The sequence below is a fragment of the Diorhabda sublineata genome, chromosome 4 (assembly GCF_026230105.1).
Source record: "Diorhabda sublineata isolate icDioSubl1.1 chromosome 4, icDioSubl1.1, whole genome shotgun sequence".
Lineage (NCBI taxonomy): Eukaryota > Metazoa > Arthropoda > Insecta > Coleoptera > Chrysomelidae > Diorhabda > Diorhabda sublineata.
In genome coordinates, this window is record NC_079477.1 from 36,834,931 (window position 1) to 36,855,158 (window position 20,228).

The 20,228-nt window shown below is 32.6% G+C and overlaps 3 protein-coding genes across 4 annotated transcripts; 2 read left to right on the plus strand and 1 right to left on the minus strand.

Annotated features, from left to right (window-relative positions):
• Positions 1-1,323: 1,323 nt before the first annotated feature.
• Positions 1,324-14,661, plus strand: LOC130443383 (ionotropic receptor 75a-like). Its single transcript, XM_056777956.1, has 10 exons — positions 1,324-1,354; positions 2,894-3,048; positions 3,105-3,460; positions 4,004-4,179; positions 4,235-4,470; positions 12,115-12,399; positions 12,451-12,607; positions 12,813-12,930; positions 14,304-14,501; positions 14,569-14,661. The coding sequence occupies exons 1-10, from the start codon at positions 1,324-1,326 to the stop codon at positions 14,618-14,620; spliced, it is 1,764 nt and encodes a 587-aa protein (XP_056633934.1). The 3' UTR covers positions 14,621-14,661.
• Positions 14,662-15,798: 1,137 nt separating this feature from the next.
• Positions 15,799-17,510, plus strand: LOC130442589 (myosin-2 essential light chain). 2 transcript variants are annotated; one of them, XM_056776848.1, is made up of 5 exons: positions 15,799-16,039; positions 16,131-16,158; positions 16,612-16,793; positions 16,851-16,997; positions 17,158-17,510. In XM_056776848.1, exons 1-5 carry the CDS (start codon positions 16,037-16,039, stop codon positions 17,239-17,241), a joined length of 444 nt encoding a protein of 147 aa, XP_056632826.1. In that variant the 5' UTR covers positions 15,799-16,036; the 3' UTR covers positions 17,242-17,510. The 2 variants fall into 2 exon arrangements, with proteins under 2 accessions (XP_056632826.1, XP_056632825.1); XM_056776847.1 differs by lacking the exons at positions 15,799-16,039; positions 16,131-16,158 and adding an exon at positions 16,195-16,558.
• A 557-nt stretch (positions 17,511-18,067) lies between these two features.
• LOC130442592 (uncharacterized) lies at positions 18,068-20,201 on the minus strand. The gene is made up of 6 exons (XM_056776851.1): positions 19,803-20,201; positions 19,389-19,744; positions 19,191-19,333; positions 18,625-18,735; positions 18,387-18,554; positions 18,068-18,329 (listed from the first exon to the last, which is right to left on the minus strand). The coding sequence occupies exons 1-6, from the start codon at positions 19,922-19,924 to the stop codon at positions 18,174-18,176; spliced, it is 1,056 nt and encodes a 351-aa protein (XP_056632829.1). The 5' UTR covers positions 19,925-20,201; the 3' UTR covers positions 18,068-18,173.
• Between the last annotated feature and the right edge of the window lie 27 nt (positions 20,202-20,228).

Sequence of the window (20,228 nt, forward strand, 5' to 3'; positions counted from 1 at the left end):
CCCAAGATGGCGTCAATCGTTGAATTACGAAATTGTTTTAACAATATAAATTATCTTCGATTTATGTGGAATATTTTACAAAAAAATTACACTAATACCATAGGAAATTCAACGTATAACAATCTAGTATATAATTACGTGGTAAATTCGTTATGTTTTTGAGGTGAATTGAATGTATTGTTCTATAAATATCAAATCGTATTATGTACGGTTTTTAGGGCACAGTTGCAAACAACTTCTCCCACGATAGGATCACCTTGTCCTTGATATATTTCTATACTTGTTGTAGAGGTTTCATTTCCTTATATCAACCGGTTTAGCACATTCGATTTATACTTGAAATACACATATTTACACACTGGTATTTAACTACACTGAGAAAAGTTTATTGGCATCTGTTAAACACTTTGGGAGACGAAATTACATTATTTTTTTAGCAAAATCCAATGTTTTTGTTGTAACTAGTTGGTTTTTATTCATTTTTACACTATTTGAAGTGAGATAACACCATAAAACTATGCTTAATTCAGTATTTATGGTTTTCACGTGTAATTATAAGTTAACTGTAAATTTCCGGAGACTTTTACATTGTAATCGAGAAGTTTTCCAATAATAGTGACTTAATCACCTAAAAATGCTTAAAAAATGACTTAAAATTCGAATTAATCTATTTTAAAACTAGAAATCTACTAATTTGAAGGTTATAATATTTTTAAACGGAGAAATTTTTTTGTAAATTCAAACATGATGTTTAAACGTGCGATACTATATACAATTGATATAAAAACCAATTAATTCACCATATATGGTGGTAACATTTCGTAAACATCTGAGCTAGTCCGGCCCTGTTCTTTATTTACATTTCCAAAACGAATTAATGACGTTTCATACATAATCCACTATTCTAATTAATAGTTTAATAATTGAATCACGTTTTTTTGGTGGTAATTAATTACAAGTACTATAATTTATTATACTAAAGTTTTTTTTTAAGTGTTGGAAATGACATTGATGCCGCTCCTATTTATTCGTTTAAATTTATACAAATCCAATACCATACCCTGTATATTCAACTACTATCAGCTTTTGTATTTCTCATACTAATTTTTAACGTTAAATCAACAAGAAATTTTAGGTTAAGTTCTACAAATTACGTTTCTTGAGTAAACTAGTTGATAAAATGTTTCGTTTCGCATCAGACGATATAATTTCAAAATGAAATTTACTGTATATAGTTTTATGTTATTATCAATAGTTAATGTTCATTGTTTATCATCAATTTCAATATTTTTAAAGAATTTTTTGTTACCAACAGATAGAATAATGATAACTGAGTATACGTGTAATTATAAAAGTAAGTAATAACGAAGGGGAATGTCTGTATATCACTTTCTCTGTCTGTTGTTAGCCGCACGATATTTTTTTTCTTTGTTGTTGAGGTACTGGTTTTATCCCAACGTTGCTCGGCGTTCTTTTCATAATAATTGTAACGAAATTTTATTTTTTATAATAAATGCAGTTTTCGATAAACTGAAATATGAAATCAAAATAATCGATGAGCATTTCAAATACTCACTATTTATCAAATGAAAAAACAACTGCTTTTATTCGTATTTTTTCTATTTCTAGCTTATAGTCCAGTCAAATTAGTGCATTAAGTAGGAGTGAGACTAAACAAATTAGTATGAAGGTAAAATTTGCAACAAATATTGAATAAACTTCTATATATTGGATATAAAATATGTACTCATTGATTCTGTACAAGCAAAATTTTTTCTCTTGATCTCAAAACTGAGTATTTGGCTTTTTTCAGCAAAATGATGAGTTTTATAATAAAATTGCATAGGACAAAAATTGTAGATCATTCGATTATCTATATGAAATGTTATAATACTTATTTTTACAACATACCGTTTCTGAGATATAGCGATTTAAAAGTCGATAAAAGTTGTAATCTCCAATTTCACCTTGTTTATCAATGGAATCCAAAGAACTGAGGCTGGAATTTGATATATTGGAACTATTTTTCACTTTAGTTTCACTTTTATAGTATCTCACGTGAAAAACTGGGCATAACATGGGGATTATGACTTTTTCTATTTTTAGATCGCTATATCTCAGAAACGATGCATCTTAAGAAAAAAAGTAATAGAACGACTTTTATAGATAAAAATAGGATATATAATTTTTGTCTTAACAATTTTTCGATAGGACGTACTGTTTTTCTGAAAAATGTAAAAAACTTATTTTTAAGACTTTAGACCTTAAATAAAAATTTTTGTATGTACTAAGTCGATCATTTAGTTTCAATATTTATATAATTGTGTTGCGAACTTCCCACTAGATTTCTATTGCGAACTTACGAATTTGTATTCCATTGAATGTCTAAATTGACTGGACTATTATTAAATTTCTTTTTGTTGGAATGAATTGTTTGAACAGTCGAATTTAATATTCAAATTTTTTTCGATTTCTGTACTCAATGCACTATCGTATAATTTAGTTTTGAAAAAGTGCATCCAGTACGTATAATTATGAGAAAAAAATAACTTCCAGTCAAAGTATAAATATTTGTATTGAACTTTTTATATCAGTTTGGTTATCGACATAAGAAACTTCTAATAATGAAAATAATATTTATTTTACTCTATTTGGTAGTTATAAGTAACTGTACGTTTATTAATGTTGCAATAAATTTTATTAATTCATATAAAATAAAAACAATTAATCAATTTTCTTGTAATATAAGAGGTAGGTTCTTCTTCTTTTCCATTATATACTTGCCTCGTTAGATAAAATGTCAAAACGAGTAAGTCAAGTTCTTTCATTCTATTGCTAATTCAAGCAGCGTTGCCACTTGGTGATTTTTTTCAGTAAAATAAATTTTTTTCAGAATCATTAAGTTTATTCAAACAATTAAGTGAACTAAATCTGTACGTTCGTATATTGAAAGTAAATCCTGTATTTTTGTCTCACGTGAATCCTACGAATAAAAATCTTTTTATATTAAATTTAGAATGTGAAAATTCCACTGAATTTTTACGAAAAGTGAGTAAAAACTATAATTTCTTAACAAAAATCCTCAAAATGAATTTTTATTTCAGTCTAATCAACTTAATTATTTCGCCTCCCCTTATAAATGGTTAATATTCCATTCTAAACCTTTGAATGAGACTATAGAAAAAAATTTCAAAAATTTGGATATTCTAATCGATAGTGACGTCACGTTGTGCCAAAATCTACACAACGACACTGTTGCAGTCACAAAAATATTCAAATATCGATCAAATTATCCAATAGAAATCGAAAACGCCGGCTACTGGACTAAAAATGGCGGTTATAACGATCTCGATATGGAAAAAATAGCTGTAAGAAGAAGAAGGAATATGAAAGGAGCTACACTAAATACGTGCGTAGTAGTCACAAATAATGACACTTTAAATCATTTAACTGATAAAAGGTTTGTATCTATAGCTTAATTATTTATTGATTCTCCCTCGTATTACTAAAACAAGCATTTTTGTATTAGATCTGTTGAATATTTTATTTTCAATTACGTTATATTCTAAAGTTTCCTGAGTTTAAAACGAAAAATTACATACGAAATACTTTGTAGGTAACTTGGCAACAGTGTCGACTCGAGGTCGCTAGTTAAAAACTTTGATCATAGATAAAATGATATGGATAGAGGTTATATCATAAGCATTGAAATTTGATATTTCAAAAAATATTTACAGATTATTTTTAACTAATTTTCAATTTTCTAAGATCTTAGAACGTTTTAATAACTGGTCATATATTGTTAAAATTAATTTAAAACAAAAAAATTAAAGTTATATGGGTAATACTTAATTATTCACAATATTTTGAAGCTTGGCAACAGTGCTAGTTAGCTACTTGCAACAAGACCAAATATACATGGGTACAATAAAAGTTTTAATAATTTGTTTACGTAGATTAATCCATATCTGATTGTATCAACCGTTGCTATCAATATTTTTAGGGACAAACATATTGACAGTATAACCAAAGTCGATTTCGTCTTAGTAAATCACCTTGGGGATATTGTAAACGCTACCCTTAACTTCAGTTTTGTATCATCGTGGGGGTATAAAATGAACGATTCCCATTGGAATGGAATGCTGGGGTGTTTAGAAAGAAAAGAGGCTGATATAGGAGGTAGAAAATCATTTAGATGAGAAAAAAATGAGGAAAGTATCGATTCTATTTTCAGGAACTGCTTTATTTTTTGTGGCAGATCGTTTGGATGTTATTGAATACATTGCAATGGTAACACCGACGAAATCAAAATTTGTTTTCAGAGCCCCTAAATTGTCCTACGTTACCAACGTGTTCACTTTACCCTTCGATAGACAAGTTTGGATATCAACATTTTTCCTCGTAATCCTAATTGGATTATTAATTAATTATATATTGAAATGGGAAATTTATAAAAAAAAATCAGAAAACGTGAGATATTTGTGTATTTATTATAATAATTTATTTGTTAATTTTTATTATATCGGTTACGCCATCTATACGATAGATAATGAACTATGGGTTGTCGGTAGTAGGTGACGAGGTCAAAAACGCAGTGTTGCCTACGTTCGTATTAACTCTAAAACTCTCATAAAATAATTGCGTTTTTTTTACTTTTAATTCTAAGTTCTAAGTTTTTGTATTTCTTATTAATATAACTATAAATTGATTATCTTAATGCTTTTTTCCCTTTGAACATCATCATACAGGGTCGGCAAATAAGTGAAATAATAGTTTATTTTTGAAATAAGATACTACATCCTAATTTATATTGTTTTAAATAAGATAAGTGTTATACTAGGGCGGTTCGATTGTCATAATTTCGGTACTTTATTTTTCGCCACGTTTCTGACAATAATTATTATACGAGGGCGATTCGATTCTTAAACTTTCGGTACGTTATTTTTCGCCACGTTTCTGACGATAATTATTATACGAGGGCGATTCGATTTTCAAACTTTCGGTACGTTATTTTTCGCCACGTTTCTGACGATAATTATTATACGAGGGCGATTCGATTCTCAAACTTTCGGTACGTTATTTTTCGCCACGTTTCTGACGATAATTATTATACGAGGGCGATTCGATTCTCAAACTTTCGGTACGTTATTTTTCGCCACGTTTCTGACGATAATTATTATACGAGGGTGATTCGATTTTCAAACTTTCGGTACGTTATTTTTCGCCACGTTTCTGACGATAATTATTATACGAGGGCTATTCGATTCTCAAACTTCCGGTACGTTATTTTTCGCCACGTTTCTGACGATAATTATTATACGAGGGCGATTCGATTTTCAAACTTTCGGTACGTTATTTTTCGCCACGTTTCTGACGATAATTATTATACGAGGGCTATTCGATTCTCAAACTTCCGGTACGTTATTTTTCGCCACGTTTCTGACGATAATTATTATACGAGGGCGATTCGATTCTCAAACTTCCGGTACGTTATTTTTCGCCACGTTTCTGACGATAATTATTATACGAGGGCTATTCGATTCTCAAACTTCCGGTACGTTATTTTTCGCCACGTTTCTGACGATAATTATTATACGAGGGCGATTCGATTTTCAAACTTTCGGTACGTTATTTTTCGCCACGTTTCTGACGATAATTATTATACGAGGGTGACTCGATTTTCAAACTTTCGGTACGTTATTTTTCGCCACGTTTCTGACGATAATTATTATACGAGGGTGACTCGATTTTCAAACTTTCGGTACGTTATTTTTCGCCACGTTTCTGACGATAATTATTATACGAGGGCGATTCGATTTTCAAACTTTCGGTACGTTATTTTTCGCCACGTTTCTGACGATAATTATTATACGAGGGCGATTCGATTTTCAAACTTTCGGTACGTTATTTTTCGCCACGTTTCTGACGATAATTATTATACGAGGGCGATTCGATTCTCAAACTTCCGGTACGTTATTTTTCGCCACGTTTCTGACGATAATTATTATACGAGGGCGATTCGATTTTCAAACTTTCGGTACGTTATTTTTCGCCACGTTTCTGACGATAATTATTATACGAGGGTGACTCGATTTTCAAACTTTCGGTACGTTATTTTTCGCCACGTTTCTGACGATAATTATTATACGAGGGTGACTCGATTTTCAAACTTTCGGTACGTTATTTTTCGCCACGTTTCTGACGATAATTATTATACGAGGGCGATTCGATTCTCAAACTTTCGGTACGTTATTTTTCGCCACGTTTCTGACGATAATTATTATACGAGGGCGATTCGATTCTCAAACTTTCGGTACGTTATTTTTCGCCACGTTTCTGACGATAATTATTATACGAGGGCGATTCGATTCTCAAACTTTCGGTACGTTATTTTTCGCCACGTTTCTGACGATAATTATTATACGAGGGCGATTCGATTCTCAAACTTCCGGTACGTTATTTTTCGCCACGTTTCTGACGATAATTATTATACGAGGGCGATTCGATTTTCAAACTTTCGGTACGTTATTTTTCGCCACGTTTCTGACGATAATTATTATACGAGGGTGACTCGATTTTCAAACTTTCGGTACGTTATTTTTCGCCACGTTTCTGACGATAATTATTATACGAGGGTGACTCGATTTTCAAACTTTCGGTACTTTATTTTTCGCCACGTTTCTGACGATAATTATTATACGAGGGCGATTCGATTTTCAAACTTTCGGTACGTTATTTTTCGCCACGTTTCTGACGATAATTATTATACGAGGGCGATTCGATTCTCAAACTTCCGGTACGTTATTTTTCGCCACGTTTCTGACGATAATTATTATACGAGGGCGATTCGATTCTCAAACTTCCGGTACGTTATTTTTCGCCACGTTTCTGACGATAATTATTATACGAGGGCGATTCGATTTTCAAACTTTCGGTACGTTATTTTTCGCCACGTTTCTGACGATAATTATTATACGAGGGCGATTCGATTCTCAAACTTCCGGTACGTTATTTTTCGCCACGTTTCTGACGATAATTATTATACGAGGGCGATTCGATTTTCAAACTTTCGGTACGTTATTTTTCGCCACGTTTCTGACGATAATTATTATACGAGGGCGATTCGATTCTCAAACTTCCGGTACGTTATTTTTCGCCACGTTTCTGACGATAATTATTATACGAGGGCGATTCGATTTTCAAACTTTCGGTACGTTATTTTTCGCCACGTTTCTGACGATAATTATTATACGAGGGCGATTCGATTCTCAAACTTTCGGTACGTTATTTTTCGCCACGTTTTTGACGATAATTATTATACGAGGGCGATTCGATTCTCAAACTTTCGGTACGTTATTTTTCGCCACGTTTCTGACGATAATTATTATACGAGGGCGATTCGATTCTCAAACTTCCGGTACGTTATTTTTCGCCACGTTTCTGACGATAATTATTATACGAGGGCGATTCGATTTTCAAACTTTCGGTACGTTATTTTTCGCCACGTTTCTGACGATAATTATTATACGAGGGCGATTCGATTCTCAAACTTCCGGTACGTTATTTTTCGCCACGTTTCTGACGATAATTATTATACGAGGGCGATTCGATTCTCAAACTTTCGGTACGTTATTTTTCGCCACGTTTCTGACGATAATTATTATACGAGGGCGATTCGATTTTCAAACTTTCGGTACGTTATTTTTCGCCACGTTTCTGACGATAATTATTATACGAGGGTGATTCGATTTTCAAACTTTCGGTACGTTATTTTTCGCCACGTTTCTGACGATAATTATTATACGAGGGCGATTCGATTTTCAAACTTTCGGTACGTTATTTTTCGCCACGTTTCTGACGATAATTATTATACGAGGGCGATTCGATTCTCAAACTTTCGGTACGTTATTTTTCGCCACGTTTCTGACGATAATTATTATACGAGGGCGATTCGATTCTCAAACTTTCGGTACGTTATTTTTCGCCACGTTTCTGACGATAATTATTATACGAGGGCGATTCGATTCGCAAACTTTCGGTACGTTATTTTTCGCCACGTTTCTGACGATAATTATTATACGAGGGCGATTCGATTCTCAAATTTCCGGTACGTTATTTTTCGCCACGTTTCTGACGATAATTATTATACGAGGGCGATTCGATTTTCAAACATTCGGTACGTTATTTTTCGCCACGTTTCTGACGATAATTATTATACGAGGGCGATTCGATTCTCAAACTTTCGGTACGTTATTTTTCGCCACGTTTCTGACGATAATTATTATACGAGGGCGATTCGATTCTCAAACTTTCGGTACGTTATTTTTCGCCACGTTTCTGACGATAATTATTATACGAGGGCGATTCGATTCTCAAACTTTCGGTACGTTATTTTTCGCCACGTTTCTGACGATAATTATTATACGAGGGCGATTCGATTCTCAAACTTTCGGTACGTTATTTTTCGCCACGTTTCTGACGATAATTATTATACGAGGGCGATTCGATTCTCAAACTTTCGGTACGTTATTTTTCGCCACGTTTCTGACGATAATTATTATACGAGGGCGATTCGATTCTCAAACTTCCGGTACGTTATTTTTCGCCACGTTTCTGACGATAATTATTATACGAGGGCGATTCGATTTTCAAACTTTCGGTACGTTATTTTTCGCCACGTTTCTGACGATAATTATTATACGAGGGCGATTCGATTCTCAAACTTTCGGTACGTTATTTTTCGCCACGTTTCTGACGATAATTATTATACGAGGGCGATTCGATTCTCAAACTTTCGGTACGTTATTTTTCGCCACGTTTCTGACGATAATTATTATACGAGGGCGATTCGATTCGCAAACTTTCGGTACGTTATTTTTCGCCACGTTTCTGACGATAATTATTATACGAGGGCGATTCGATTCTCAAACTTTCGGTACGTTATTTTTCGCCACGTTTCTGACGATAATTATTATACGAGGGCGATTCGATTCTCAAACTTTCGGTACGTTATTTTTCGCCACGTTTCTGACGATAATTATTATACGAGGGCGATTCGATTCTCAAACTTCCGGTACGTTATTTTTCGCCACGTTTCTGACGATAATTATTATACGAGGGCGATTCGATTTTCAAACTTTCGGTACGTTATTTTTCGCCACGTTTCTGACGATAATTATTATACGAGGGTGACTCGATTTTCAAACTTTCGGTACGTTATTTTTCGCCACGTTTCTGACGATAATTATTATACGAGGGTGACTCGATTTTCAAACTTTCGGTACGTTATTTTTCGCCACGTTTCTGACGATAATTATTATACGAGGGCGATTCGATTTTCAAACTTTCGGTACGTTATTTTTCGCCACGTTTCTGACGATAATTATTATACGAGGGCGATTCGATTTTCAAACTTTCGGTACGTTATTTTTCGCCACGTTTCTGACGATAATTATTATACGAGGGTGACTCGATTTTCAAACTTTCGGTACGTTATTTTTCGCCACGTTTCTGACGATAATTATTATACGAGGGTGACTCGATTTTCAAACTTTCGGTACGTTATTTTTCGCCACGTTTCTGACGATAATTATTATACGAGGGCGATTCGATTTTCAAACTTTCGGTACGTTATTTTTCGCCACGTTTCTGACGATAATTATTATACGAGGGCGATTCGATTTTCAAACTTTCGGTACGTTATTTTTCGCCACGTTTCTGACGATAATTATTATACGAGGGCGATTCGATTCTCAAACTTCCGGTACGTTATTTTTCGCCACGTTTCTGACGATAATTATTATACGAGGGCGATTCGATTTTCAAACTTTCGGTACGTTATTTTTCGCCACGTTTCTGACGATAATTATTATACGAGGGTGACTCGATTTTCAAACTTTCGGTACGTTATTTTTCGCCACGTTTCTGACGATAATTATTATACGAGGGTGACTCGATTTTCAAACTTTCGGTACGTTATTTTTCGCCACGTTTCTGACGATAATTATTATACGAGGGCGATTCGATTCTCAAACTTTCGGTACGTTATTTTTCGCCACGTTTCTGACGATAATTATTATACGAGGGCGATTCGATTCTCAAACTTTCGGTACGTTATTTTTCGCCACGTTTCTGACGATAATTATTATACGAGGGCGATTCGATTCTCAAACTTTCGGTACGTTATTTTTCGCCACGTTTCTGACGATAATTATTATACGAGGGCGATTCGATTCTCAAACTTCCGGTACGTTATTTTTCGCCACGTTTCTGACGATAATTATTATACGAGGGCGATTCGATTTTCAAACTTTCGGTACGTTATTTTTCGCCACGTTTCTGACGATAATTATTATACGAGGGTGACTCGATTTTCAAACTTTCGGTACGTTATTTTTCGCCACGTTTCTGACGATAATTATTATACGAGGGTGACTCGATTTTCAAACTTTCGGTACGTTATTTTTCGCCACGTTTCTGACGATAATTATTATACGAGGGCGATTCGATTTTCAAACTTTCGGTACGTTATTTTTCGCCACGTTTCTGACGATAATTATTATACGAGGGCGATTCGATTCTCAAACTTCCGGTACGTTATTTTTCGCCACGTTTCTGACGATAATTATTATACGAGGGCGATTCGATTCTCAAACTTTCGGTACGTTATTTTTCGCCACGTTTCTGACGATAATTATTATACGAGGGCGATTCGATTTTCAAACTTTCGGTACGTTATTTTTCGCCACGTTTCTGACGATAATTATTATACGAGGGTGATTCGATTTTCAAACTTTCGGTACGTTATTTTTCGCCACGTTTCTGACGATAATTATTATACGAGGGCGATTCGATTTTCAAACTTTCGGTACGTTATTTTTCGCCACGTTTCTGACGATAATTATTATACGAGGGCGATTCGATTCTCAAACTTTCGGTACGTTATTTTTCGCCACGTTTCTGACGATAATTATTATACGAGGGCGATTCGATTCTCAAACTTTCGGTACGTTATTTTTCGCCACGTTTCTGACGATAATTATTATACGAGGGCGATTCGATTCGCAAACTTTCGGTACGTTATTTTTCGCCACGTTTCTGACGATAATTATTATACGAGGGCGATTCGATTCTCAAATTTCCGGTACGTTATTTTTCGCCACGTTTCTGACGATAATTATTATACGAGGGCGATTCGATTTTCAAACATTCGGTACGTTATTTTTCGCCACGTTTCTGACGATAATTATTATACGAGGGCGATTCGATTCTCAAACTTTCGGTACGTTATTTTTCGCCACGTTTCTGACGATAATTATTATACGAGGGCGATTCGATTCTCAAACTTTCGGTACGTTATTTTTCGCCACGTTTCTGACGATAATTATTATACGAGGGCGATTCGATTCTCAAACTTTCGGTACGTTATTTTTCGCCACGTTTCTGACGATAATTATTATACGAGGGCGATTCGATTCTCAAACTTTCGGTACGTTATTTTTCGCCACGTTTCTGACGATAATTATTATACGAGGGCGATTCGATTCTCAAACTTTCGGTACGTTATTTTTCGCCACGTTTCTGACGATAATTATTATACGAGGGCGATTCGATTCTCAAACTTCCGGTACGTTATTTTTCGCCACGTTTCTGACGATAATTATTATACGAGGGCGATTCGATTTTCAAACTTTCGGTACGTTATTTTTCGCCACGTTTCTGACGATAATTATTATACGAGGGTGACTCGATTTTCAAACTTTCGGTACGTTATTTTCCGCCACGTTTCTGACGATAATTATTATACGAGGGTGACTCGATTTTCAAACTTTCGGTACGTTATTTTTCGCCACGTTTCTGACGATAATTATTATACGAGGGCGATTCGATTTTCAAACTTTCGGTACGTTATTTTTCGCCACGTTTCTGACGATAATTATTATACGAGGGCGGTTCGATTTACAACATTTTTGGGTAAATATGGAGGGATTTTTCGAGATTAATAATTCAAAAATGGCAGAACGGATTACCTTAAATTCGGTACCGTTGAAAAGGAATCTTGTTAGTGGGGATTTTATGACGATAAATAATTTCTAAGTCTATTTACGTTCCTAGGAAACTTCGTACGCGTTGCAGAAAGTCGATCAAGTAGAAGTTGCTCTGATATCGTTCGGAGCGGTTTGTCAACAGAGTTCTACGGTCATACCGACTAGTATACCGGGTAGAATCACAACTATATTGTTGTTTATTTCACTGATGTTTCTTTATACGTCATATTCGGCGAATATAGTGGCTCTATTGCAATCGTCTTCATCTGGTATACGTACTTTGGAAGATCTGTTGAAATCTAGGTTGCAAATTGGAGTATTTGATACAGTCTATAACAGACACTATTTCCCGGTGAGTTTTCATATACTTCACCTCGTATATATGGTGAAATTTGGTTCGTAGAAAGCTAAGGGGGCCGTACGCAGAGCCATCTACGAACAGAAAGTCGCGCCTCGAGGTCAAAAAGATCATTTTATGCCGTTGGAGGAAGGGGTGAGGAAAATTCGAGAAGGGTTGTTCGCTTTTCACATGGAAACCGGCGTTGGATATAAAGTAATAGGTGAGTAAATTGAGAAAGTAGTTTTTGCTTCAATAATTGCTGTTTTTCTTCTACTTTTTTCCCAATTTCGCGTATCGTTACGTTAAAATCCTAATTTTAACGATTTTGATTCCGAGCATGTGGCAACAGCGCTTCTATATTGAAAATTTACGCGCTATCGAAATTTCTTGGTGTTTCGAATGCGATTCATTCCCATTTATTTCAGGGGAAATTTACCAGGAATATGAAAAATGCGATTTGCAAGAAATTCAGTATTACGATTTTACCGATCCGCACATAGCGATACAAAAAAATTCACCTTACAGAAAACTCTTCAAAATCGGGTAATGACACTTTTTTTACCACTCTCGTATATTTTTAACTCTCGAAACGGACCAAAAAACGACTATAACCTCAATATTTGTTTACATAATCGCCTCTGACAGATAATTTCGATATAATTTGCTATAAGGTACGTCAAATATTTCGTACTACCCTCGTAGAATGAAAATTAGTCTGCAGGCACCAGAAAATTCATGAAATTTTTAAAAAAAATGGGCATTTGTTTACATCAACATTGTCTTTTTGAGTTGATTTCACTATAGCTCGAAACTCGAAATTTCTCGTACTACCCCCGTAGAAACAAAATTATTATCATGGAACAAAAAAATTTTGAAAAAATGAGCATTTGTTAACGTAAACCGCCTTTTTGAATTTATTTCATTACAAATCCAAATTGAGTACGGCAAATTTTTCGTAATGCCCCCGTAGAATCCAATTTAGTCTATTGGTACCAGAAAATGACCAAAATTTTGAAAAAAAGTGGGCATTTGTTGATAAAAACGTTTTTTCAATTTGATTTTACTATAAATCGGGATTGGGTACGTCAAATTTACTGTAGAACCCCTGTAGACTCAAAATCATTGTTATTGTTACCAAAAAAAAAATCAATACCTCGGAAGAATTGCCATTTGTTTGTATAAACTGCCTTTTCGACTTAATTTTGATGTAGCTCGAAACTGAATGCGACTATTTTTTCGTACTGCCCCCGTAGAATCAAAATTATCGTCAAGGAACCAAAAAATATCTAAAATTTTGAAAAAGTGAGCATTTGTCAACGTAAACCGCCTTTTTGAATTTATTTCATTACAAATCCAAATTGAGTACGGCAAATTTTTCGTAATGCCCCCGTAGAATCCAATTTAGTCTATTGGTACCAGAAAATGACCAAAATTTTGAAAAAAAGTGGGCATTTGTTTACAAAAACGTTTTTTTCAAGTTGATTCTACTATAATTCGGGATTGGGTACGTCAAATTTTCTGTAGAACCCCTGTAGACTCAAAATCATCGTTATTGTTACCAAAAAAAACCAATACTTCGGAAGAATTGCCATTTGTTTATATAAGCTGCCTTTTCGGCTTAATTTTGATGTAGCCCCAAGTTGGATACATTAAATTTTTCGTACTGCCCCCGTAGAATCAAAATTATCTTCAAGGAACCAAAAAATATCTAAAATTTTGAAAAAGTAAGAAATTTATTTTACTAAATCTCCAAATTGGGTATGTCGAACTTTTAGCTCTACCCCTGTAAAGAGTAACCGTTCATTCTATCAATTTTCCATACAATTTTGATACGAATTTAATTCAATGACAGTCGTGTCAAATACCCAAAGGAGTGGTTGTTTTTTCCACGTAAATCGATTTATTTTTACTCGCAGTTTTAGAAAAATCTGGGAAAGTGGATTGCAACCAAGAGAAGTAAATTTAATCTATACTAAAAAACCGACTTGTACATCGCGAAATTCGAGTTTCATCAACGTCGGTTTGGTAGATTGTTATGCGGCTATCATGGTATTAGTAGTCGGTGTAATAATCTCACTATTAATATGGTTGTTAGAATTAATTTTCCATAAAAGGTAAATTTAATTAACCTCGTCAAAAGCTTTATCGTAATCCGCGAATCACCGATATTGTTTTTTCCAGGAGTCTAGTGAAACAACGGGCGTACGATATTAAAAATTATCCCAAATATTAACGAAAATGTACCAAAATATACGTAGAATAAAAATTAGCAGCATTAATTCGTTGTTTTATTTCATTTTTGACTTATCCTGTATAATAAATAGAAAGTTATGAAAAGCATTTAGATATGGATACTTCAAAGTACATAAATCAATATAAAATCGTTATTTTTGGTTCTTTTTCTAAACTATATAATTTTTGACACACACTGTATAATAAATCGAAATTTATTTGAAGAATTTAAAAACGGTTCCCTTAAAAATCAATACTAATCTAGACGATCTCTTTTTTGACCCACACTGTATAATAAACAGACATTTATCTGAAGAAAATCAAAATGGTGGCCGATTTTAGTTCTTCTTTCACAATACCTAATTTTCGATATACACTGTATAATAAAAAAGAAATTTTCCACGTATTCACTACGTTAAGGCGTTAGTTAAATTGATATACAGGAGGTATTAAATTAAACGAATCCGTTAGATTTGTTGCAAAAAGGTTATTCGGAACGGAATCTTAATTTGAAGTTTCAAAATCGAAATTTGAGGTCGTCCACTTGTAACGAATGTCGTTTCACTTACGTTTTTTTCCACGTCCAAGGAAGTGATTGGTAGGCGTTTATAATATTTTGCATATCGAGACACGCCTTTAGTTTTTTTTTGTTACGATCAATTCATAATAGAATTAGTTAATATCCAATCACTTTGTAATACAACATATCGCAAAATAAACTTTAACAGCATTCCATTTACCGTTCACCCCTTGTATAAATGATGATCTAACCAATTTGTAACGAAATTAGAAATAGTTTTAAGGTTTAATAAAAATTTAGAATGGACTAAATTTTTTTTAAATGTTTACGGATTTTATGGAAATTTTACGCTATTTTTACCATAATTAATTATTCATTCCACGTCAAACGATTTCACTTTTTTATATATTTATCTATTATTATAATTGTCTATTCATATACATATATACTTTTAGTGTTAGAAATAACGAAATTTTCCTACAACACTTGTATAAATGATAATTTAGTTAATTCATGACGAATATTGTAGGTGGTTATTGGATTTTATAGAAATTTTATGGTATTTCAACCGTAATTAATAATTTATTCCACGTATAACGACTTCATTAATAATTGTCTATGTTTGTAACCTATTATTAAAATAGTTAAAATTTTTGTTCAATCCATGTATATATGATGATCTAGTTTATTCATAACGAATATTTTATGGGTTTCATGGAAATTTTTATGGTATTTTAACCATAATTAATAAACGATTTTATTTATTTTCTACAATCAATTATCTATATCATCGTCTACGTTTATATCTACCTCTAGCGCTAGAACCACGAACTATCTTTTTGTGTATACGTCAATTGAAATTTATTTTTGACAGTTGTGCTTAAGTTAACAGATAATATGGTAAGAAATTACCGTTTTTTTGTTAAAATTTACCGTATTATTTAGTTGAAAAACATCGGTGTATATATAAAAAATGTTTATTTCGTTTCAGGCAAACTATTCCGAAGACCAGATGGCCGGTAAGTGCATTCGATTACAAAAAACTAGGTTAAGTTGCCCCACCTTGTGTCACCCATATTGTACTTCTTTGATATTCCGTATTATTATTACCCTCATTTAATTGTTTTTCAGCAATTTTTTTGTGATATTAATTGATTTAGTTGTTTTAAATAGTGATTTAAACAAAATTTATATCCAATAAAATTATTTTTAATAGTAAAATAGTTTAACGAAATTATGAAACATAGAATGAGGTAGATTACACATATAAAATGACTCATGTTTTATGTTTATTACCATAAAAGGAACGATTTTGAAAGTTTAAATCTTCAATTTATTTATGCTTAGTCAGTATTAAGTGTTGTTTAAAGATGTATCTATACGATATTCCAAAGAAATTAACCCTTACGTCGGTTGAAGGTTCGTTTTTATTTTTAATTATTAGGTGAAAAGTTTTTTATATTTCTTTACAGAATTTCAGGAAGCTTTTCAGCTTTTTGATAACCGGGGGGATGGTAAAATTCACGTAGCACAAATCGGGGATGCTTTAAGAGCATTAGGGCAAAATCCTACCGAATCTGACGTTAAGAAATATACCCACCAGCATAAGCCTGACGAAAGGGTGTCTTTTGAAGTGTTTTTACCTATTTATCAGGTAAAAATGACTTTTTCGGGGTAGTTATCGTTTTTTTCTCATTATTTAACCTTGTAGCAAATTTCTAAAACTCGAAGTGCCGATACGGCGGACGATTTTATCGAAGGGTTACGCCATTTTGATAAAGATGGGAATGGGTATATTAGTTCCGCCGAACTTCGCCACCTTTTGACCACTTTGGGGGAGAAATTGACAGATGACGAGGTTAGTAGGTTAAAATTTTTTAGTACCTAATATACAGGGTGTGTCATCGAGATTTTTGGACGTCCAGGACGAGAACTAATAAAAATAGAACAGGACCGGACTGGCTATTATGTTAATTTATTTATTTTTTATTTAGAGGGTAATTTTGTGATTTGTTTAGGTGGAGCAGTTGCTTTTGGGGCACGAAGATTCTCATGGGAACGTGAATTATGAAGAATTCGTTAAAGCTATCATGTCGGGTTGACGAAAATCGTTTTTTTTTTTCTTCAATTATTTACGTTGTAGATTTTCCATTCCATATTTTTTATATCCCGTGACTAATACTGTTTTTTTTGTGTTGAAAAATCATTTAAACAGCATTTAAAAAAACTTGTAGACTGAAAATTTCGACCTTTTTGGCCCTAATTTTTTTATATCTTTATCTTAAAGTATTAATTTACAATATCGGATAAATAATGATGGATTTTGTGTAAAAATGTTTGCCATATTTAATATATTGGGATGTTTCACTAATGTTTTTGTTTTTTTTTTTGTCAAAAATTGTTTTTTTTTATACCTAAAATAAAGTTTGATATGAAAAAAGTTCGTTTCTTTAGTATTTTTTTCCTTTGTGAGAAATTTGAATCGAAATGATGTGGGTGATAACTAAAATTTACGTATACAGGGTGATGTTTTGAAATATACGTAGACGGAATGTCCATTTCAATATAAACACCCTGTGTTTTATGTCATTTGACTTTTTTGTTTTTTTGTGCTTGAAATGTTGTAAAATCGTTTTCAATGAAAAAATTTCTTGTTTTTTGAAAATTTTCGGCTTTTGATCTTCTTGAAACTGTTTTTATGCCCAAATAAACATTTAATCCAATTGAAATCGCGTTTTTTGTGTTTCTTTCCAATCAAATGAAGATTTTAATCAATTTGATGTTGGTAATACGAAAAAGTCGTATATACAGGGTGATTTATACGTAGGCCAAATGTATATTTTGACCTAAATACCCCGTATATTGTATAATTCATCATTTTCACTATTTTTTACAACTGATACTTGGAAAAGTGGTTTTAAATGAAACTTTTTTTGATTTTTTTTTCAAATTTTATTCAATATATTTCACTTTTTTTGGAAATTTTTTAATTTGTTTAAAAAATTGTTATTACTCCACCAATTTTTGTGAAAATTCACTCGATTTTTTCAGAAATTGGTTCATTTTCATCTTCAATAATAAAATCTTCGGCTTCTTTGATTTCAAAAGTTCGTTCTCCTTCATTACTTTCTTCAGTATAATCCAGGACGGAGTCGTCGTATCGCGATTCTTTATATTTCTTTCTAATCAGCTGAAATAATGGGAAAAACACACAAAATAGCCCAAAACGATCGAATTACGAACCCACCTGTCGATCTTGTAAAAATTTATTGAAAATTCCCCTTTGAATTTTCGATTTTTCCAAAACAATAGATTCTGTATTCGAATATTGCTCTAATTTAAATCTAGCCCAATCAGCATCAACTAATCGATCATTAATCTCCAAATTCCTCGGTTTCTTTTGCCCCTTTCTTATCTAAATTAACAAAAAAAACATTTTCGCCCCTTCAAGGAGAGGAATTTGAAAAAAACAATTTTCCACTTACGTTATTCATAATATCCGCGTGATTTAAATTGAATACGCAGTGTGTCATTACAGGTAATTCCGGATCGTTAATTTCACTACTAGTTTCTTCATCTAATTTAGCTAATTCTTCCTAAAACATTAAATAATTTTCGTTTACGAATACGCGAATTTAACACAAATTTTATTCACTTTATTACAACCTACACTGTATTATGTGAAGATATGGGTGAAAATCGCGTTAAAAACTCAAAAAAATTACGAAATTTGTTCAAAATGCAAGAAATAAACATTAAAATTACATTTTATAGAATATAAGGTTAGAATTTCCTCGATTTTCTTGATGAATATGCGAATTTAACACATTTAATTACAACCAACACTGAATTATGTGAAGATATGTGTAAAAATCAAGTTAAAAACTCAAAAATATATACGAAATTTTTTAATATGCAAAAAATAAACATTAAAATTAAATGTCAACTGTCAAATTCTTCTTTTATAATTAATCTGATTATAGAATTGATATGAAGAAAAGTTTGAAATTACACTGAATTTATATATAAGCGAAAACGAAGTATTTCTTACCTTTAAATTATTATCTATAGGAAGAGCTAGTTCAAATTCTGATAATAAATGAGCAGCAGGATCTATATTACTAGGACCTTCATCCCCGTAATCAGCAATTGCAAGTTTTTTATTCAATTCAACTAAATTCGCGTAATGTTTATCTAAAATCGAGACAAACATGAAAATTGTCTCTTGATTTATCGAATTTAACTTCACCTTTAACGAATTTAATTATAGGGACGTTCCCCATTAACCTCAATTGCGATAATTCGTGTCTTAACAATCCAGCGTTTTTCGATAATATGTTTTCCACTTTGTCTTGTTCTGTGTTACTAGATGTCCAAAATACGTTCAATATTTTAAAATCTGATGTTACTTGTACTCGATTTATCTCAATTCCTAAGCCTAGGACTTGAGACGCGTATGTTTCGGTAGACATTAAATCCGTGATGTTTCTCATGAAAAGTTTATTTAAAACTGTCACGCGTTTCGGGTTAGTGGTTAATTTACTAGATTTATGTTTGGAAAAAGTGTCTGAAATTTTGACTTCGGGATCATGGTAACCAAAACGTCTGTAAAGAGACAGGAATTTCGAAAATTTATCGGGAAATAACACTATGATTTACTTACTTTTTTTTAGTGTTATTCAAAACTTTATTCATGAATTTTCCGGGTTGACGATGCGAAGCATAATTACGATACGTAGTGTGCAAATAAATAAATGTTTCACGAAAAAGAATATTTCTACTCATATTTATTTTTTAACCTATTTAAATCACATCTTTCAAATGTCATGATTGACAAATGACACTTAGGAGCGTTCTCTTTACTGTTACAAATAATTATTAACCCAAGTAAATTTGTTTGGAGTAATTTTATCAATATAATTGGTTCTGTAAACAATAAACAATTGAAAAAACCTATTATTATACTCTAGATTTTCCTGTTAACATAATTATAATGAAAATATCTTTTTTAAAGGAATTTTCACAATAATAACGAACATGCGGATTCTAATCACGTAAGTATGAGACTTTTGTTGATAATGACAAATGA